The 19,731-nt window shown below is 43.5% G+C and overlaps 1 protein-coding gene across 1 annotated transcript; it reads left to right on the forward strand.

The window, feature by feature from the left end:
* The first annotated feature begins 6,150 nt into the window (after positions 1–6,150).
* On the forward strand, positions 6,151–10,478 carry pck1 (phosphoenolpyruvate carboxykinase 1 (soluble)). The gene is made up of 9 exons (XM_070958724.1): positions 6,151–6,393; positions 7,153–7,337; positions 8,000–8,203; positions 8,352–8,539; positions 8,663–8,825; positions 8,918–9,142; positions 9,319–9,450; positions 9,632–9,727; positions 9,974–10,478. Exons 1-9 carry the CDS (start codon positions 6,170–6,172, stop codon positions 10,429–10,431), a joined length of 1,875 nt encoding a protein of 624 aa, XP_070814825.1. The 5' UTR covers positions 6,151–6,169; the 3' UTR covers positions 10,432–10,478.
* The last annotated feature ends 9,253 nt before the right edge of the window (positions 10,479–19,731 follow it).

The following is a 19,731-nucleotide window of genomic DNA, read 5'->3' on the forward strand; positions in this document are numbered from 1 at the left end:
AATCTTTGGTGGTTTTCTCAGTATTTTACCATAATTAGCTGAAAATCTTTGGGTTTTGGGCTGTTGAAACAAGCATCTGAAGAGGTCACCTCTTGAGAAAATAACTGGCTGATTATCTCATATTGAAAATAATTGTTGCAGCCCTCCTGCACACCAGCACTCTCACACATCTGCTGTTCAGATTTTGATGGCATTGATCTAAATGGCATTTCCAGGACTTCCAGGAAGCCCTGAAGGCGTCCCAGGAGCTGTTGAACACTGACAGTTTGTAGTGTGCAGCTGGTTTGGATCTGAGTTTGTAAAAGTGTCCAATCTGAAGCTGAATTATCACCACAGCTGAATCAAAAAACACAGTTCATTTTCAGCTTGGATCTGTAAAACTGTAAAGGTTCGTACAAGTAATTTTTACGGTCCATCATTGTTTAAAAGCAGGTGTAGGGGACCGCTTTTGTCCCTCGTGCTCATCCTGTTTTGCTGTGCGCTGCATTTCTTCAGGGGTTTTATGAACTTATAGCTGTCGGTGTTCTCAGTTAATTGCTTGTCTCTGTGTCATATGCTCATCCTGTGTTATCTGGGCTTTTAACAGATGGTCAAACTCTTTCTTCCGCCAACCATAAACCAGTGATAAACTGCATGATTATCTCTAGATATGATATAGATTGTGTACTGTGTCGTTTATGAGTATATACAGTGACTGAGGGCAAAGTATCTGAGCCCTGAAATGAACGGATGTATTAGTACACTAAGCCCACGCCAGTGGCTCTGTGGGGGTTTGCAGCAATGCACCAAGCTAAATGCTAACACCAGTGAAAATGCTAACATGCAGATGTTTAGCAGGTATAAAGCTTATTATGTCCACCATCTTTAACATGCTAACAAAAGCTAATTGGTACACACAGAGTACTGCTGAGGCTGATGGGAATGCTGCTCAAATTATACAAAACTTGTAAATTTAAGGGGGTTCAGATGCATCATCTGGGCACCATGAACGTCCACATTTTAAAAAGTGGCGGTACCATCGACAGACTTATGCTGCTAGTGTGGCTAAAATACTGTTCACTGCACCTCCATCACTTCTTGACACACAGTGTCTGATTATATGATTAGCACATGAGCTAAAGCAGATGTTGCACCTGAAGCTATCGTTAGCATTGGCTGCGTTTTACATGAGGTTGCCATTAGTTAGCTATAGCTAACTCAAGCAGAGCAGGTCACGTGAGCCCATACAAACCATTCGACGTCGTCGACTAGCTCGAGCTACAACACCCTGAAGACTGAAATATGTTGGCTTCATTCATAGAAAAAAATGATCCAAATCATTGACATTGTGTAACCTTGACAGTTAAAATGTCTGTTCTGCTCAGTCTCTTATCACCGAACGCGTAGCATCAAGTTTGGCCGCTTCAGATATAAATAACTGGAATTTTTGTGGCGTTCTTGTGAGCTGTTAATCGCTGCCCTGCCAGCTGCAAACCTACAGAGCAACAGCCTACAGGAGGGACTGAGATAGCATATCTCCCTGTGCCAGTTTAACACAAAGCCTGGCTTATGTTTGACGCCGTCCTGCAGTGGAAGTTTTGAATGTATAATGTATCAGAGGATGTCGTAATGGACCAGAAACATTTTGTCCTGTCGTACACAACCAGGTCACTGACATGAAAATGTAATTTACAGCGTTTTTCAACACAGTGTAAAGTTTGGTGTTGTTACAATGAGCTTCTCGTCAATTTCTTATTGATTTTTGATTTTCACAAATACAGAAATTAGTTAATTGAAAAGACTTAATATGAAATTAATCTATAAGTTTACGGTGTCTGTTGAGGGAAATCAAGTGGAAAATTAAGTGGTACCCCTTAAAACATTATTACACACACACACACACACACACACACACACACACACACACACACACACACACACACACACACACACACACACACACACACACAGCATCTTTTTTAACAATGGTCTTAGTTCAAATGAGTTGAGGGTCTTACTTTGAATAACACAGGTCCACTTTTATCTAAGACTGCTTTAGTTTTAGCTAATTGTACCTGATAAGTGCCAAATGTGCAATCCCGCATCACGCAGTCAAGTCATGATAGAAAAGGTTTGGAAAAGTTTGTCCTTCTTACTGACTGAACCAAGAACAAACAAGAGTGGAATAAAGGCACTCACTTCTCAGTATAACGGCACACTTAGATTGTTCTGACTTGTTCTGTGATACAGCACATCCACTGCTTCATAAACACACCAAACTTCCTTTGAACGCTATCTGAAAGCTTAGTCTGTGTTATCACTGCTGTCGTACAGCTGGAGCTTCTAATCCAGCTGCAGGATAATGTCATCAACAGACTGTAAGAGTACGGAGAGGACGCCCGAATCTCTATGTAAATGGAAACAGAGCGAAATCATTTGCAGATGAACTGAGCTCATGTGTTCATATCCTTCATCCAATCATGTGTTCACAAAGTGGTGAACCTCGCTCCATCCTCGCTTGTGAGCGACTGAGCCTTCCCAGGACGCCCCTTTAATACCCAATCATGATGCTCTCACCTTTCACCAATGAGCCGGTTTACCTGTGGAATGATCCAAACAGGTGTTTTTGGAGCGTTCTTCATCTTTCCAGCACTTTTTGGACACTAGGGGGCAGCAGAACAAGCTGAAGCGTAACACTGACATATAGTTGACGTATGAAAGTGTTAATTTATGGCTCCAGCAGACAAAGAGCAGCATTATCGTCCCATAGGAGTTGTGTTTGAGTCCACTTGATTTTTTTAACCTTTAGCTGATTAAGGATGTTTCACTGAGTTGGCTCGTCAGCCGGCCGCTGAGCAGCAGGCTGGGCTTAAAGCCTTCCTCAAGCTCTTCTTCTTCTCTCTACGCATCCAGATTTATCCTGCCAGTCCAGGATTGAATCCCTGGTCCCTCGCCTCTGTAACCTTTAGGCCACCATTCACTTCGCTTTGCTCTGGTTGGCTCTTCGCCTCCTCCAGAAGGAAACATCTTCCTCTTTGGTTGTTAAATTCTGCACGTTGCAGACGTCACAGTTGGGTCACCTGATGACGCCTGAGCCACTTCCATCCACTGCTGAAGACCCTGAGGTCTGAAAAAGCTACTAAATTTACCTTCAGTTGAGTCAGTCGCACATATTCTGCGCAGAGCAACTGGGGACTGAGGCCTATCCCAGCATGCACTGCATGAGAGGAAGGTTACATAGATAGATATAGAGCTGTAGATACCACACTGATCTGGGGAAGCTGTCCTTCCTAATGCATGTAAATCAGGAGGTCAATCCACTGTTAAAATCATCATAACTCGCTGAATTTTGAATCGTTTTTAATGCAGTTTGGTTTGCTACAAATACCAGAAATGTATTTATGAAACAGTGTACTTGGTTAGATTGAAAATGCTGGTTTTCATACCAAAATATTGACTGATGTAGATTCGTAGATAAGAACAGTAATTAGTAATTAAATGTAATTCATCTTATTCTTTTTCCTCACAGGAGGGAAAAATGGCTGCCATGACATAATTTTGTTGATAATTTAAGTTCATAAACTTATGGTGAATTATTCACATTTAGCCAATCCTGCACAGTTTGCTAGGTTAACATCATGCTAACACATAGAAAACTCACTTATTACTACTATTAGGAACTATTAAGTGTCACTATTACTGTCATGAATCAGCTCGCAGCTCGTCCGTCATCGCCGCTTTGAGTCGTTCGCTCTGATGGTGTAAATGTTAGCAAACACAGCTGGCTTAAAATCCTGCAGGTGTCTGTGTTTTATGACTGCTGACAGGGAGGCACACGACTGACAACACTGTTCATAAAACACTTGAGCTGAGGGCGTTATGTAACTTTGAATGCCATTATCATGCAGCGTTCCTCCCTGTCCGTTCCTCCTCTTGTGCAGTATTAAATCAGACCCCTGTGCAGCCACTGCAGGCTGCTGCATCGGTGCTGAGGTCAAGTCCAGGCGTGTCGCGGCACATTCACATCCGCCTGCTCAGCGTTTCAGAGCATGACTGCACAAGAAGAGCAAGAAAATCCCCACATTAGCCCAAGTCTTGTTTTCAGAAATAATACTTAAATTAACTACAGCTTCCACTGCTACTACAGTGCCGATTAAGTGCAACTACTGCTGCTACTACTCCCCTCCTCCTTCTACTAATGGTACTACTGGGGTACTGCATGACTAAAACACGCAGTACTCACACTGTTCACTTCTGGAGGGAGAAAAACAAAACAGATTTTTGGCTCAATAAGCAAAATGCATCAACATTCAGGACAAGGATAATATAGTTTGATATGTAAATATTCTTCTAATTGTGGTTTTGAGGATTTTTGCCAACTGTTTTTCTTCTGACTGAAATAAAAGTTTACAACAGAAATCATTTCTGTGGATAATAGCAGCATATCAGCCTCTTTGGAGATTGAATGAAGCGCTTTATTCAGTGTAGAGCCATTTAATGTTAACCTGGCGCTTCCACAGTCTGATCATTAGAGCTGTTCTGCTATGATCGTCATCATTACGGCTGTAACTAACAGAACTAAAAGCATGAACAGCTTCAGCTCTCCTAACTTTTCTCTTTGTCTTTGTTCAGGATTCCCTTTAACTGCACACACCCACATGCACACGCATTCACTTGGCTGACCTTTGACCACATGAGGGCAAGCCCCCGTCTGTCAGCCAATGAGAAGGAGGCCAGCCAATGCGCTTCCCATGTCACACGGCAGCCTGACGATGCCGAACCCTGAACTTATATCACTTTGTAATGTGGGTCAAAGTTCAGCAACAGCTGCTGCAAGAGGACAAGAGGTCTCCACACCCAGAGGACTGAGAGAGAGGGAAGAAACATGTTTTTCAGCTGAAATCTGGGCTCTTATCTGATGATTAACGCCGAGAGATGACGAGTGTGATGTCACTTCATTTAGTCGATTCAGAGGAAAAAGAGTCCAAAAAGCACAAACATGCAAATGAACTTTTCTTTCACACCTGAGGACATAACGCAGAGCAGCTCTGAACACACCTGTTCCCTTCAGTGTTATTTGATGTTTGACATTTCATCCAGGTCGCACTGAAATCAAACCCAAAAAGGCTGCACGACTTGAGTATGAAGCCATGATTATTGACATGTCCACGCAACAAGACATTATCAGTGTCCCTTCAGGGTGAGTGTGATATGGAGGGAGATAGTGCCAGCAGTGACGAGGACAAAGCTGTCTGTCTCTCTGCCAGCTATCAGCAGGGCAGTTATGTGAAAACGACATTACATCGCGCTGCTGATTAATGATTCACTGCTCCATAACACCATGTTTTTCACATCTGCAGAGAACAACAGGTTCATGCAAATAGCCCAGAGGATGAGCCAACCCCCCCACACACCTCCTCACACACCCCCACCCTTCCTCCTCCTCCTCTCCCTCCCTCCTCCTGTGGGACTCCCCAGGGTATAAAGAGAACGAACCTTCTCCACAGTGATACAACTCACTAAGAAGGAGAACCAGGGCTGGACTCTCCTGAAAACAGCCAACAGAGACGCAGCACCTGATGAGGCCAAGCTGAAGGCTCTCTGCTCCAAACAAAGTCCTGAAGGTAAGCGGACGCTCTTTCTTTTCAGCGTGTGTGTGAGGAGGGATGGTGAATCAGAGGGGATCTGCACAGGGATGCTGTTGCATCACCCAGAGTCTGTCTGACCTGGAGGTTGCAGCCATTTCTTGAAATTTGATGGTGCAAAATAGTAGAAATGAGACAAAAGTTACCAGCTTGTAAAAGGCCCGGAGCAAAGAAAGATGGAAAAATCAGGACGTATTTGAAATCTGAACACTTTATTATACTTTTTCATGTGCTAAACTGATGATTTCTTTGGCTTTCTCCTCCTCTCCTTCTTCTCTCAAATTTGTTCCCTCTTCTCCTTGTTTTCTCCTTACTTTTCTCCTCTTCTATCCCTTCTCTCCTCACCCTTATTATGTTATTCTCATGTCCTCTCGTCCTCCTTCTCACCCTCATTTGTCTGTCCCTGTCCTCATGTTTACCCCTCTTCCTCTTTCCTTTCTTCCCCACCCTCACCTAAATATTTTCTCTGGGCCGGTCCACTCCTAGACTTCCTGTCGTCTCTTCTTCCTCTGTCTATCGACTCTCTCTCTCCAGACTCCTCCACCATGCCTCCTCAGCTTCAGTCCCAGAACCAGTGCCGTCCCAGGGTCCTGCAGGGCGATCTCAGTGCCCTCAGTCCGGCTGTTAAGGAGTTTGTGGAAGCTAAGGTGAGCCTGTGTCAGCCAGACTGCCTCCACATCTGCGATGGCTCAGAGGAGGAGAACCAAGCCATCCTGACCCAGCTGGAGGAGCAGGGGATGATCAAGAAGCTCAGCAAATATGAGAACTGGTGGGTTGGCATTCAGTTGTTTTTTAGGTGGGTTAGAGTACAATATCACAGGACATTTTCTGAAATTTTAGCTGTATTTTTTTTTTGTTTGGGTAAAAGGAAACAGTACGATCCACCTGGTCAACAACATCAGGACCTTTAGCATTTTTGACTCTCAGCAGTCATTGCTGTGGTTGTTTGTGTTACTAAGACAGCGGTAACTCAACGTAACTTGCACACTGCACCATCGTCTTGTTATTGAAGACAGCGTGCATAAGTCGACCGTCAGCAGCTGTTTTAAGAAACAACAAATGTCTTCATCGTGACAAACCAGTAAGTCTGGCTCGTTCAGTCAGACAACGCCTGCCTATCAGCTGCTCTCAAACAAATAATGTTCAAACATTTCTGCGGGGGTCAGTTTTACATTGAGATTCTGTTTGTTCATCTTGCAGCAAAAAATGTGCTCCAGCCTTTGTCATGAACTTAGACTTAGACTTAGACTTTACTGCATTGATCCCAATTGGGAAATTCTTTTGTTGTAGCAGCAGATTAAACATACACATAAACATAAAAGATATGCAATAAAGAAGAAAAAGGATGAGAATAAAACGAGAAGAGAAAGAGAAAGAATGTTCTTAAAAAATATAACTCAATATATGAACAACTCCTCAGATAACAAATGTTAAACTTGTCCTGCTACTTTGGATTTCTAAAATCTCGAATTTGAATCAACAGAAGCTCTAATGTCCCTGTGTCCTAATGTCCCTCCTCCCTCTGCAGCTGGTTGGCCAGGACCGACCCGAGGGACGTGGCTCGTGTGGAGAGCAAGACTGTGATTGTGACCCAGGACCAGAGGGACACGGTGCCCACACCTCTGGGCGGCGGGGTCAGCCAGCTGGGCCGCTGGATGTCCCCGGAAGAGTTTGAAAAAGCTGTGGCTCAGCGGTTCCCCGGCTGCATGAAAGGTACCACAGAGAATGAGGTTCAGATCTAACTAGACAGATTTTATCAATTATCAGTTGTTAGACAGCATCATGACATATGGAGTCCACTGCTGAACTTAAATTTAAATTATGTAAGATGAGAGTTATTCACTCGCAGAAAGAGTCAGATGATCTCCACAGATTCTTGATAATAACAATATTAATAATATAATAACCTTTCATGCAGGAATTGCAGCTCAAAGTGCTTTACAGCAAAGTAGGTTCTTCACATAGAAAAGACAGAATGGACAGAAAAACTTGGATTTAAAAAAACTGAATAAAAAACTGAATGGAAAATAAGATGGAGAATAAAATCCACTTGATAATGACAGCAAAAGCAAGATAGAATAACAGTAATAAAATATATGTGAAAATAGAGTACATAAAAAGCGTAAAATCAAGCATGATACAGCAATTTAAAAGAAGTGCAGCAGTGCATAAGTGCATAGCAAAGCACAAAAGTTTCAGGCTTTCATCAGGAAGTCACAGCTAATTAAAGGCTGAAGTGAAGAGATAAGTTTTTTTGCTTTTTAAGATGATGCTTTCATACATTTAAACTCAATAATGGATGTCTCATCAGCTGCAGTGAAGTACACGGCGTCAGTACAATTTAAATCCTGACGTGTCTGACTCTCTGTCCTCAGGTCGCACCATGTACGTGATTCCCTTCAGCATGGGTCCGGTAGGTTCCCCCCTCTCTAAGATCGGTGTGGAGCTGACGGACTCTCCCTACGTGGTGGCCAGCATGAGGGTGATGACCCGCATGGGGAAGTCCGTGCTGTCCGCTCTGGGGACGGGCGAGTTCGTACGCTGCCTGCACTCCGTCGGCTGTCCTCTGCCGCTCAAGAGTATGTCAACAATGTCAGCTCATTTTTCATTCTGCTGCGCTGAGGCAATGCTAATGATACTGTCAGTACTGCTTGTACTACTGCTACTACATGCTGCAAATACATCAACTGCTGTCCACTGATTCAAATCTACTGATTTGAATTCCAGAGCCCTTGGTGAACAACTGGCCCTGTAACCCCGAGCAGACATTAATCGCCCACATCCCGGACAGCAGGCAGATCGTCTCATTTGGTAGTGGTTATGGAGGAAACTCCCTGCTGGGGAAGAAGTGCTTTGCTCTGCGCATCGCCTCACGTATCGCCAAGGAGGAGGGCTGGCTGGCAGAGCACATGCTGGTAAGGAATGAAAACATTTATCAATTAAGAGACTGACCTCACCTATCAACGCATAACAAATCGTAAGGACTTCCCCCTGCAACCTGTCTACTCTTACCAAACCAAATGCTCCTCCTGTTCTAGATTTTGGGTGTCACCAACCCTGCTGGGGAGAAGAAGTACATGGCAGCAGCTTTCCCCAGCGCCTGCGGGAAGACGAATCTGGCCATGCTCTGCCCCACGCTGCCAGGCTGGAAGGTCGAATGTGTGGGAGACGACATCGCCTGGATGAAGTTTGATGACCAAGGTGAGGGATTCCAGTTCAATTTGCCATCAGGGACACTGAGATTACAATCATCACTTCTGTTACACATGATGTGGGTATTTTCCTCTCGCCAGGCAACCTACGTGCCATCAACCCTGAGAACGGCTTTTTTGGAGTTGCGCCCGGCACCTCAGCCAAAACCAACCCCAACGCCATGGAGACCATCATCAAAAACACTCTTTTCACCAATGTTGCCGAGACCAGCGATGGCGGTGTGTACTGGGAAGGAATGGACCAATCGCTGCCGGAGGGAGTCACCATCACTTCCTGGAAGAACAAGCCATGGAGCTCAGAAGATGGTGAGAGTTTGCGTTTGTCAAATATTCTTCAGTTAGGGTCTATTTCACTGTATGCAGATCAGCCTCTCAAAGTCATGAGAACCTGGATGATATCACTAGAAAATGTCACATACTTTAAGAGTAAGGCAAACATCTTGTGGAATAAAACTTTCCCTCTTGTCTTTCTCGCTCCTCAGGTGAACCCTCTGCTCACCCCAACTCTCGATTCTGCACTCCAGCCGGTCAGTGTCCCATCATCGACCCTCTGTGGGAATCCCCGGAGGGAGTCCCCATTGAGGCCATCATCTTTGGAGGGCGCAGGCCAGAAGGTGAGCAGGAACTGGGTGGAAAACCTGAAACCAAACAACTGGTAGAAAAGGACAGAGACAGCATGCAGTGGGATCAGAAGTGAGATCAGAAGGGGACGAAGAGGAATGGAAGAAGATGCAATGATGTATAAAAAACGATAATCAGATAGTTCTGATCTAACTTATAACTCTGCTTCTTCAGGCGTCCCTCTGGTTTACGAAGCTTTCAGCTGGCAGCACGGGGTGTTTGTTGGAGCAGCCATGAGGTCAGAGGCCACCGCTGCAGCTGAACACAAAGGTCAGTACCTAATCTTCCTCAAGATACTTGAGTCTGACCACCATTCGATGGATTTAAAGGACTATTCTCAGCCTTGTCCCTTTGCTTAGTAACTCAAAAGCATTTGATCTGACAAGGGCTGCTTGCCCGGATATTGATCAACCTTGACGCAATACTAAGATCTTCATCTGCGTGAAGGTTTTACCACTGAATTTGTGAGATTTTTAGGTGACAACAAATAAGGACGGATTTATGTCTTTTCTGTAGGCAAAGTGATCATGCACGACCCCTTCGCCATGCGTCCCTTCTTCGGCTACAACTTTGGACAGTACCTGTCTCACTGGCTGAGCATGGCCGACCGCCCCGGCGCCAAGCTCCCCAAGATCTTCCACGTCAACTGGTTCCGCAAGAGCCCCACTGCTGGATTCCTGTGGCCTGGTTTTGGCGACAACATCCGCGTGCTGGACTGGATGTTCAGGCGGGTGAACGGTGAGGCCGACGCCTTGCCGTCTGCCGTTGGCTACCTGCCCAGCTCTAACTCCCTGAACCTCCAGGGTCTGCGGGAGGATGTGGACCTCAATGAGCTGTTCTCCCTGGATCAGGAGTTCTGGCAGAGGGAGGTGGAGGAGGTGAGGAAGTACTTCACCACGCAGGTGAACGACGACCTGCCCAGCGAGGTGGCCCAGCAGTTGGAGCTCCTGCAGCAGAGAGTGAAAAAGATGTAAAGATGGAGAGAAAAGGAGGGAAAGGAAAGAAGATCATGTTAGCAATTCTGAAGGAATGTTGGTGTTACTAGAACAGCTCGTGTGTAATTCTAGAACTGAATTAGAGCAACATATCAGAAATTCTAGAACAGAGATTTAGTAATTTTGTAACAGTATGTTGGAAATTCTAGAATTTGTGAGTGATTCTAGAACACTGTATCTCGTCAATGTTGTACTGAAGAACCCTGATTTTTTAAGAATTCCCTTCTTTGAGATGGAACCTCACGACTTCATGACAGAGAATCAATTCTCCGCTGATGATTATTTTTACTGCGATGTGTTTTTTCTAAAAATCCCACCCTTTTTTTCAGATCATTATTCTGAAAATACTTCTGTTAAAATCCGCCTGGGATTTTGAGTTAACATTCCTCACTGTGCTCACCATCGATACAACGGCCAGATGGTGTCGGTCGGGACTGCTGGTTTGAACAGGAGATGTTTCCCGTCCATCCGTAGCAGCACAGTGTTTTAAACTGTTGTTCCAGTGTATTGTCCTACTGAACGTGTGATTTCTACTATTTAATAATAACTTATTATGAATGCACATCATATCCATTTGTATGGCACAGAAAGAGTAAATGAGTCCAAGTTAGCTCAACTCCAGAGATGTTTGACCCTCGAACACGGGGGAAGTGTATGTTTTCTGTCTCTATTGTCTTGCCTTAATTTATTTTTGTACACTGTTATCTGTTGGTAGCGCTTAGTTCTGTTTTGTCGCAATCTTGAGCCCCCAAAGAGGGGAGACAACAATAAAAATATTTAAAGTTATCAGTGATTCTGTTTCATTTTTCTGAACTGAACATGACATTAATTGTTTATTATGGCAGATGACGTGATAATTCAGTCTTATCAGAAAGTCTTTAGGACTCTACAGAGAGAGAGCAGCAAGATAAGATGGAGTTCAGACACTGGATGGAGGCTGATGAGGATGATGAAGATGAAAAACTACAAAGACTGGGTGGTGATGGGGAGGTGGAGGGGTGTAGCATGAAGAAGTAATGCAGTGAGAAAATCCTATTTAAAGACAGCAGTGAGGTGGTGGGCTCACAGTGAAGGCGTGTCGTAGTGCTATTAGATAGATGTGATCAGCTGATGAGAACAGCCAACGTGTCAATTGACAGACAATTAAGAGGAGTGAATGCAGGACGGTAAACGACAGGCCGCAGCGTGCAGAAGCATCCTGACTGAACTTTCCATAGAGCTTCATTTCTTGCTCTCATGACGTGTAAAGTTCAAATATTTTTCCGGTAAACCTGGTAAGACCCACAGGTAGCAGACAAAAGAAAGAAGAGCAACGAACATAGATCACTGACATCATGCTTAACGTCGCTGCACAAAAGATAAAATCGGTACATTTCTACAGCTGTGACGTGTAAATTCAGCTGGGGATGATCTCTGTGTGTGTGTGTGTGTGTGTGTGTGTGTGTGTGTGTGTGTGTGTGTGTGTGTGTGTGTGTGTGTGTGTGTGTGTGTGTGTGTGTGTCAAGGGTGTAGAACCAAGGCTGCACCATTAAAAAACAGTGTGATCATATGTCATCACATCACATCATATATGTTAAAAACTAAATGCATGAATCCGTATTTCCCACGGATCTTAGCTGCCGGTGGCTGGACGGCGGCTGTCTGAGGAAACATGTTTTTGTCCCATGGTTCACTGCAGCTGTTGTGTAAGACGTGGAGATAATGCCGGTGGCAGAAGTTAATCATCACTCACTTGTTTTTGACACTATCTGTGATGTGAATCCTGTGTGTTCATGTGTTCATGTACAGCTTTGCTGTTGTAATGTTTTTCAGTGAAGGCTTCTCAGAACAAAACACAGCAAACAACACGGTGAAGCGTTCAGAGGCTGATCTCAGTCACTCTCACAGATTGTGCATGATATTCTTGTTGGCCTGGTTTCTTCGTATCCATGTATGAAGACACTAAATTTGTGAATCAAAAACTGGTTTCTGGCATTAAAGAAGGATTAGAAGGCACTCTGCTTCCCCATATTTTAGCCACCAACCTGATTCGTTCCCCAGAGTAGATATGTCAAAATGTGGAAAGAAATGCTTTTAGTGAAGCTGCAGCTTAATTAAATTGCGGGTTGGTAAGAACAGACTGAAAGGACTCGCTGTGGAAAAATCTATCAAGTTATTTTTGCCTGAAATTGAGTCCTTGAAGTCTTGTTCAAAATAATCTGCCATTTCAGAGGGAGTGTTTCAACTAGAAATGAGAATCTATACCTTAAAAACAAGGATGAAGGCGGAAGGTCACTGCACCCGAGTCAAGGAAAAGAAAAGCCAACTCTCTGGAAAGGCTGACTTTAGAAGAAAAACAAAAACAAAGAACTTATTTGAGGAAAACTCCAAGAATTCAATGCCAACTTTCTGTGTCTGGACATATTTCCAAAACTACTGGAAATCCGCATTTGGATGTGAGAGTATAATTAGTTGCATCATATCTGTGTATTTACGCTTCCATAGCAACACCATAGTTTGAAAAAAAGCATTGCATTGTACGATGGCTGTCCCCGAGCGCTCCATAATGACTACTTTCTGTATGTCGGCTACATCAGATGATTACTGGTCCTCATGGATCTGGATGGTGACTCGGAGTCTTCGTATTTCTACGATTGTCAACTGAACTTTGCTACTGGATTTTAAGATTTTAAGGCCAGTTGCTTCGCAATATTAACAAAGATGAAAAATAATTTGTGCATTCACCTTGCGATTCATCCCAAAATGTAATGGATTCTGTCTTGGCCCGTGTTGCACCTTTCCACCAAGTTTCATGAATCAGACCAGCATTTTTTCTGTAATCTGCAGACAAAGAAAGAAACCAACAAATGCCTACAAAACCTAATATACCTAATACCTAATACAACCTAATAAACCTAATATTCATGACTAACACCTGAACTCTTCTCTTTCCGTCTATTGGCACAGTGGTGTGTAGAGTGTGCTGTTGATTGCACATGCTGTCCCCTGCATGTTGGCTTGTGTCGACCTTGGACAACATGTGTCCGTATGCACGCTCTCAATATGTGACTTCAGCAGCACTAAGAAAAGCCTTCATATATTACTGCTCTTCTCAATAACAGGATTGTTTGTCTTATTGTGTTGTTGGAATTTCTTTTTTGAGACAATGATTCACTCCTTGTGTTCTACCAACACCACGGAGCATCGGAGTGCTGATTTTTAGCAGCCTCATCTGAGGGAATAATTACCCCGCCAGCATGCAGGAGCCATACTTGTACTGCGTGCACATGTCTTATCTACCCTTTTAAACTGTGTTAGTCGTTCATCCATAAAGTTGTTTCACTATTGTTCTCTATCCTTTATGTTCCTTTTTATTTTTTCAGGTTTTTATGATTCAGTTTCATTGCATGTAAAACATAATTTGTGAACTCCAAATGAGGCATAATCAAAATGTTGCGTGCAGGTCGGGTCACTGCAGCAGGAAATCATAACAAAAACAACAGTCTCCATGAGACCCATAACAATTTTTTAAGGTGATCATAACTTCAAACTTACTGTAATTTTGCCTTTTTGTGGCTTTAACTTCTAGATTGCACTGAAATTAATGCTGCAGGAATCGTTTAAAAACAAATCAAATGACTCTCTTCTCTTTGAGCTCATGGTTCTAGTTTCTAAGCACATTTACTGCATGGTACAGTCTATTTCCTGCAATGATGATTGATCAAATTCACTGTACACAAAAAAACAGCAGACAAAGTGAAAAACAAGCAGGTGAAAAAAAGTAGAACATCTACCACCTAAAGCGGCGAATATTGCCTAGAGGTTAATGGATGAATGATGATGTTGCTCCATGTCTGCAGGGTGCATCAGTAGTAACTGTTTGCTAACATGTTCGCCATGACATGAATTCACATACAATTAATGAAAGGAGGTTAAGACAGGAAGTTTCTTCATGATTACGTGTGATCTCACTGTGGAAGTCGTCATGCTGAACATGAACAACAGCAGGCAGCTTTATCTTAGGGAGGGAGAACAAGTGCTGATATCTGTGAGGATGCTGACTCTGGAGTATTGATAAGTATCTGATAAAATACCACAGCTGTTACCAGCATGCAGGTGTTAGTGTGCTGTGCCATTCCAGTGGCTGACGATGAAACGTTAAACCTGCAGTATGTCATTTCTGCCACAAGGGATCTCTTATGGCGGCTGTTAAGCGCAAACACGCTGCAAAAGCCCAGAACATTTCCATTAGGAGGAATGTGCCGCAAAAAGACATGAAATTCCAAAACAAATACAACGATGGCAATGAAAAAAATGTGCTGCAGAACAAATACAATAAAAGCAGCAAACACAGAAACAATGCAAAGTCTAAAACTCTGAAAACAGATGCAAGAGAGTCAACACAGCGGAAGTGCTCCAGGCCTCTAGGGGGAGCCCTGAGTGGTACAGCCTGATTTTTGACCCCAGAGAGACGAGACGGAAGAGTGTTTTTGTTGGGGGGAGAGAAAAGTGGGGGAACAAGGCTGCTCGCTGTTGCTTTGTTGTAAAATTGTTAAAGCCAGAGGACAAATGTGGAAAAGAAAACAGACCTTTTACGCCTGTTCACTTTCCAAAGGAAAGAAATGTTTTGACTTTTTGCAGCGTGTTTGTCCTTATCAGCCACCGTACTCACTCAATGAAAACAAAAGACAGTTTGATGAATTTGTGAAGTAGCGTGGGATCATGGGAGTTGCCTTCATCGTTAAACAGCCACCACTGCAGCTGGTGTCTGATGACTTCTGTTCTCGCTCTGTGTGTGTGTAACACAGTTTCAGTCATGTTGTTGGACATTGTAATGTGGAAATGTTACATATTACACCTTAGAAGAATTATAATCAATGACAACGAAGTGAGGAAAGGTCAAAGTTTTGTTGACTTGACTTCTGTTGACAATGTTCAAACCCAAAGAAATCTGTTACGAAATCCCTGTTTTTTTCTCCCCGTCGTGAATTCGTCATCAGGCCGGCTCTGAAGGACCTTTGGAGTCAGCTCACTGTTCAGGTGATCGGCCTACATTCAATAATTGCCTCATTCAAGCATCAGATTTGAACTTTACTATCATGTTAAGATCTTTCCGTCTGAACCATAAAACATTCAGTTTCTGTTCCACCTGCTGATCTTCAGGATGATACCTGTCTGATATCAGGGTGTCTAATCTGAATGGATGAGCCTGATTGCTGAAAGAGATCCATTTCACTTATGTCTTCTTCAAAGAACGATTTTGGTCAGATGACAAACCGCTCAACTGTGTCCTCGCAGCCTGATCTCACAGGACATTTTGACATGTTACTATCAAAACAAAAGGGTTTTTTTTTTTTTCATCTGCACCTCTGTCTACAACTGGATTCTGGACTTTCTGACCTGCAGAACCCAATCTGTAAGGTTAGACAACTACACCTCCTCCACCCTCATTCTGAACACTGAAGTCCCACAAGGCCTCTACAGCAATAACAAGGGTGGGACGGTCTAAAAGGAGAGGGTCCAGAACCTAACCTGGCCCTCATCAGCTGATTCTAGACTTCATGCTGTATTTTCTATGCTTATCATGTACCTGTACCTTTTCAGCAGCTTGTCTTTCAGTACAGGTGAGATGACCCTGGAAGCTGAAAGATGCACATCTAGTGCTGATATTGTGTCATTGCTCTTCTGTAGAGTTTGGGTTCAAGCTCCAGCAGCTTCTCAGCTTTCAAATGTGAAATCATGTGAGTGCTAGTGCGGACGGGTTTGATGTCGCCAGCATGGCTAAAAGATAAGGATGTTCAGCATGTTGGACACATGAATCTTAAAATCAAAGCAGACAGAAAATAGATTCTAATCCTCAATCAGGACGAAGTCTTACATGACCTTCACCCAAATACTCCTCAGGTCGACTGCTCTACTATCTTTGTGTCTGACATTACCGTGAACACACTGTAGTTTATTTTGACTCAGTCCCTCAAGACACAGTCCTGCAGATGGAAATACGCACTAGAGCAGCATATGTGGATTAATCCTCGACTGAAAGCAGTCCTGGGAATTAGTCTATTTCCACCTGTAATAAAAAAAATTAAACTATGTATTCTTTATAATTCAGGCTGTATGTTTTTAAGAGATGCATCTTAAATAGGAACCCATGTGTAATGTTCAGAGCTTCAAGAGACTCAGCTACAAGTCCAAAAATTCAGAAAATAACTCGAGGTGACGAGCAGAGCGGGAGGTCAGCCGAGCAACAATCAAAACTCAAACATCAAGCAGAGATCAAACGTTACAAAGCAACAAGAGAGACGACAAAGACTGAAACTTCAGTCTGCAGGAAGACAACGCGGCAAACAGGCGGTGGATCGCTTGGACTATAAGTATGGAGGGAACTGATTGGATAACTGAGAACAGGTGATGAGTGAAGCTGGCGGGAAACTCAACAATGACAGAAAGTAAAACAAACTGCGATGCATAAGGAAAGCTACTACAAAATAAAACAGGAAATGCAGTAAACAAGAGTCCATGCACGAAACGCCAGGCTTGGATTTTCTTTACAGCGTCACCACAGCATTAAAAGATCGACTAACATTTAGTTGGTTTTGGTCTTTTTCATGAGACTTGTCTGCAGTATGAAGAAGTATCATGTATAATCAGTTTTATACTTAAAAGAATGAAAATATTCATTAGTTTGCAAATTATTTTATTTGAAAAATGTGACTTTTTGCTGTTTGCACAGTAAGAAAACATGAAAAATGTGTCACCTGGAGAAGGAAAGAAGAACTGAACTGAGCCACAGAGAAAGGCGGGAAGTTGTGCAATGAAAGGTGAACAGCAGCACTGAAGTCTTATCAGCTGTGTGTGCGAGAGCGTGTGTGTTCATGTGTAGTGGGCTACAGAGGCGACACAGTGACATCATCGAGGGTCAGGTCGGACACTCACCTACTATTGGACGTCAGCAGTGATGCGGACTGGGACAGGGCAGTGATTGATTGCAGCCTCCAGGGAATTCTCTCGTGCTCCAGAACCAATAAACTAAATGCTAATGGCAGCATGCTAACACCCCCACAATGAAAATGCTAACATGACGTCAAGCAGATACAATGTCAACTGCATTCGCTATCACAGGTTAGCATGTTAGCGTGCTAATAAGTGCACTTGTGCATTGGACAGTTGAGACACATTTAAATTTTGACCTGATGGTGGCGCTGCATGAAAAGTTTCTGTGATCTGAGTTCATCATGAGGAGGACATGTCTGCGCTAAATGAGTCCAGTCCATTGTTGAGACTTTTCACTCAGAACCACTAACGTCAGCCTGATGATGGGGGTCTGAGGACCAGCGCAGTCAGTGGACTGATCCTCTGGGGAACATGAGCACAAAATATCACCGTTAAATAGTTCAAATATTTCAGTCTGGACCAAAGTGGAAGCCGGATAACCAGAACGGCATTATCCTTTAGTATGACTTTGTAGTGGCTGCAATGCGTCCTTGAACGCACCACAAGAGTTTTGTGACACCTAAGTCTGAAAGTCTGAAAACAAAAGTAAAAAAACCAAACAGATTTTCATAAAGTAGTAAAATTAACTTGCATTGGAAAAAGGCTTGAAGTGATGTGAAGTTTAATTTAATTGTAGTTAATGACCAAAAATATTTAAAACAGGGGAGCAAGGAAAGATTGAAGGAAGATAAAGGGTTTGTAAAATCACGTGAATAATCCGTGAATGAACTTTGGAATCTGTTTCAGGCACCAACCCACATTTTTTCATAATCTCATTCATGGCCACATCTCCTTTTTTTACGACTCGTGTAACCTTTTCAGCGTTGCCAAGTGAGTCATAAAACGACCTGAACAGCGCTCGTCTAGTGGGACGACTGCCAACTGTGTGGCAAGACCGACAGACAGAGGACAGACAGACGACAGACAGAGGACAGACAGACGACAGACAGAGGACAGACAGACGACAGACAGACAGTCGAGCGAGTGACCTCTGTGAGGTGAGAGTCACTGACTTGGCAGGAAGAGAAAATAGTGGAATGCAGGTTAAAGTCAGTGGAATCTGATCAATAACTGGTTCAGATCCATCTGGCTGGGAGTCATCCAGTGACCAGGCGGCTGCCAGCTGAGTCACACCTGCAGCTCACCTGCTGTTCAAGTCCAAGTCACCAATCCTATTCAAACCTCAAGTCTCTGAAGGCAAGTCCAGCGATTCTGTGTCAGATCCAACAGTGAATCAAGTCTTTCCTGAAACAAGTCCACAAAAGTCCGACATCAATCCAGACGAGTCCAAGTCTCAAGTCAAACAACTTCTTTTCAGTGCAGATCATGACTTTAAAAATGCTCCTTTCGAGGCGGTGTCACAGTGTTTGACTCATTTCAGCAGGTCAAAACTTGAGACTTGAATGTTTTTGTCTCAAGGTCGTTGAATCTCAGGCCGCCATCTTTGTGACACCCGCCCCGAGTCCGAGTCTGTACAGTCTGTCTGTCTTTTTAATTAAACTTTCAAAGAATCACGTTTAATATTTTTTATCTCTAAATCATTATTTCATTGAAGTCGACCCACAAAGATCGTTTCTATGTGTTTACAGTAAGCGGTGAGCTCGAGATACTGGATCAGAGTAACCCACAGAGTACACACACTATCTACTGCTGATAAACGTGTGCTCAGCATGGGAGGCCAGGTGAGGTAACGTCAAGGATTACAGCTGACATCACACTTTATCTGCTCCTCCCACAGCCTCACCTCCCCTTCCTCCACTCTTCCTCCCTTAATTCCTCCCTCTCTGCTTCATATTCAACTTCTTTTGTTTCCTTTGGGGTTATTATTATTATTATTATTAATAATAATAATAACTCGCTGCTGTTCTAATAGTCATCACGGTTTATTAATTGACTTTTACTGAGGAGTTAAGAGTGCAATATTTCAGTCCGGTGCAGTGGAGCTGAAGTACAAAGCAACTGAAAAATAAAGGAAATACACCAGGAAAGTACAAGTACCTTCACCCGTACTTACTAAAACTACAGTACTGGAGATGATGTGAAAAGCAGTGAGATTCACTCTGTTTGTGTGTTTTTAAGTCCCCTGACCATCAGACTCGAGGCTTTCTCTGCTTTGTGTGAGCCCTGATGGACTCAAAGAACAAACAGAGGTGGAGGGCGCCACCTGCTGGCAGCCGGCCCACGTTGGACAGATCAGGAGGTGGTTCAGATGGAGGGAAACGTTTCTGACTGGAGCGCTGCAGATGTTTGTGCAGTGACATAATATAACAGTGTAAAATTAGCAGGATGTTTGGTTAAAGGAGGAAC

The sequence above is a fragment of the Chaetodon trifascialis genome, chromosome 3 (genome assembly GCF_039877785.1).
Source record: "Chaetodon trifascialis isolate fChaTrf1 chromosome 3, fChaTrf1.hap1, whole genome shotgun sequence".
In the NCBI taxonomy this organism is placed as follows: Eukaryota; Metazoa; Chordata; class Actinopteri; order Chaetodontiformes; family Chaetodontidae; genus Chaetodon; species Chaetodon trifascialis.

What these genes read in the sequence shown, in the direction of transcription:
- pck1 (XM_070958724.1), top strand. Translation starts at nt 6,170, where the DNA reads ATGCCTCCTCAGCTTCAGTCCCAGAACCAGTGCCGTCCCAGGGTCCTG. An exon ending in GTTCCCCGGCTGCATGAAAG is followed by an intron (nt 7,338 to 7,999) that starts GTACCACAGAGA and finishes CTCTGTCCTCAG; the next exon opens with GTCGCACCATGTACGTGATT. An exon ending in GCCATGGAGCTCAGAAGATG is followed by an intron (nt 9,143 to 9,318) that starts GTGAGAGTTTGC and finishes CTCGCTCCTCAG; the next exon opens with GTGAACCCTCTGCTCACCCC.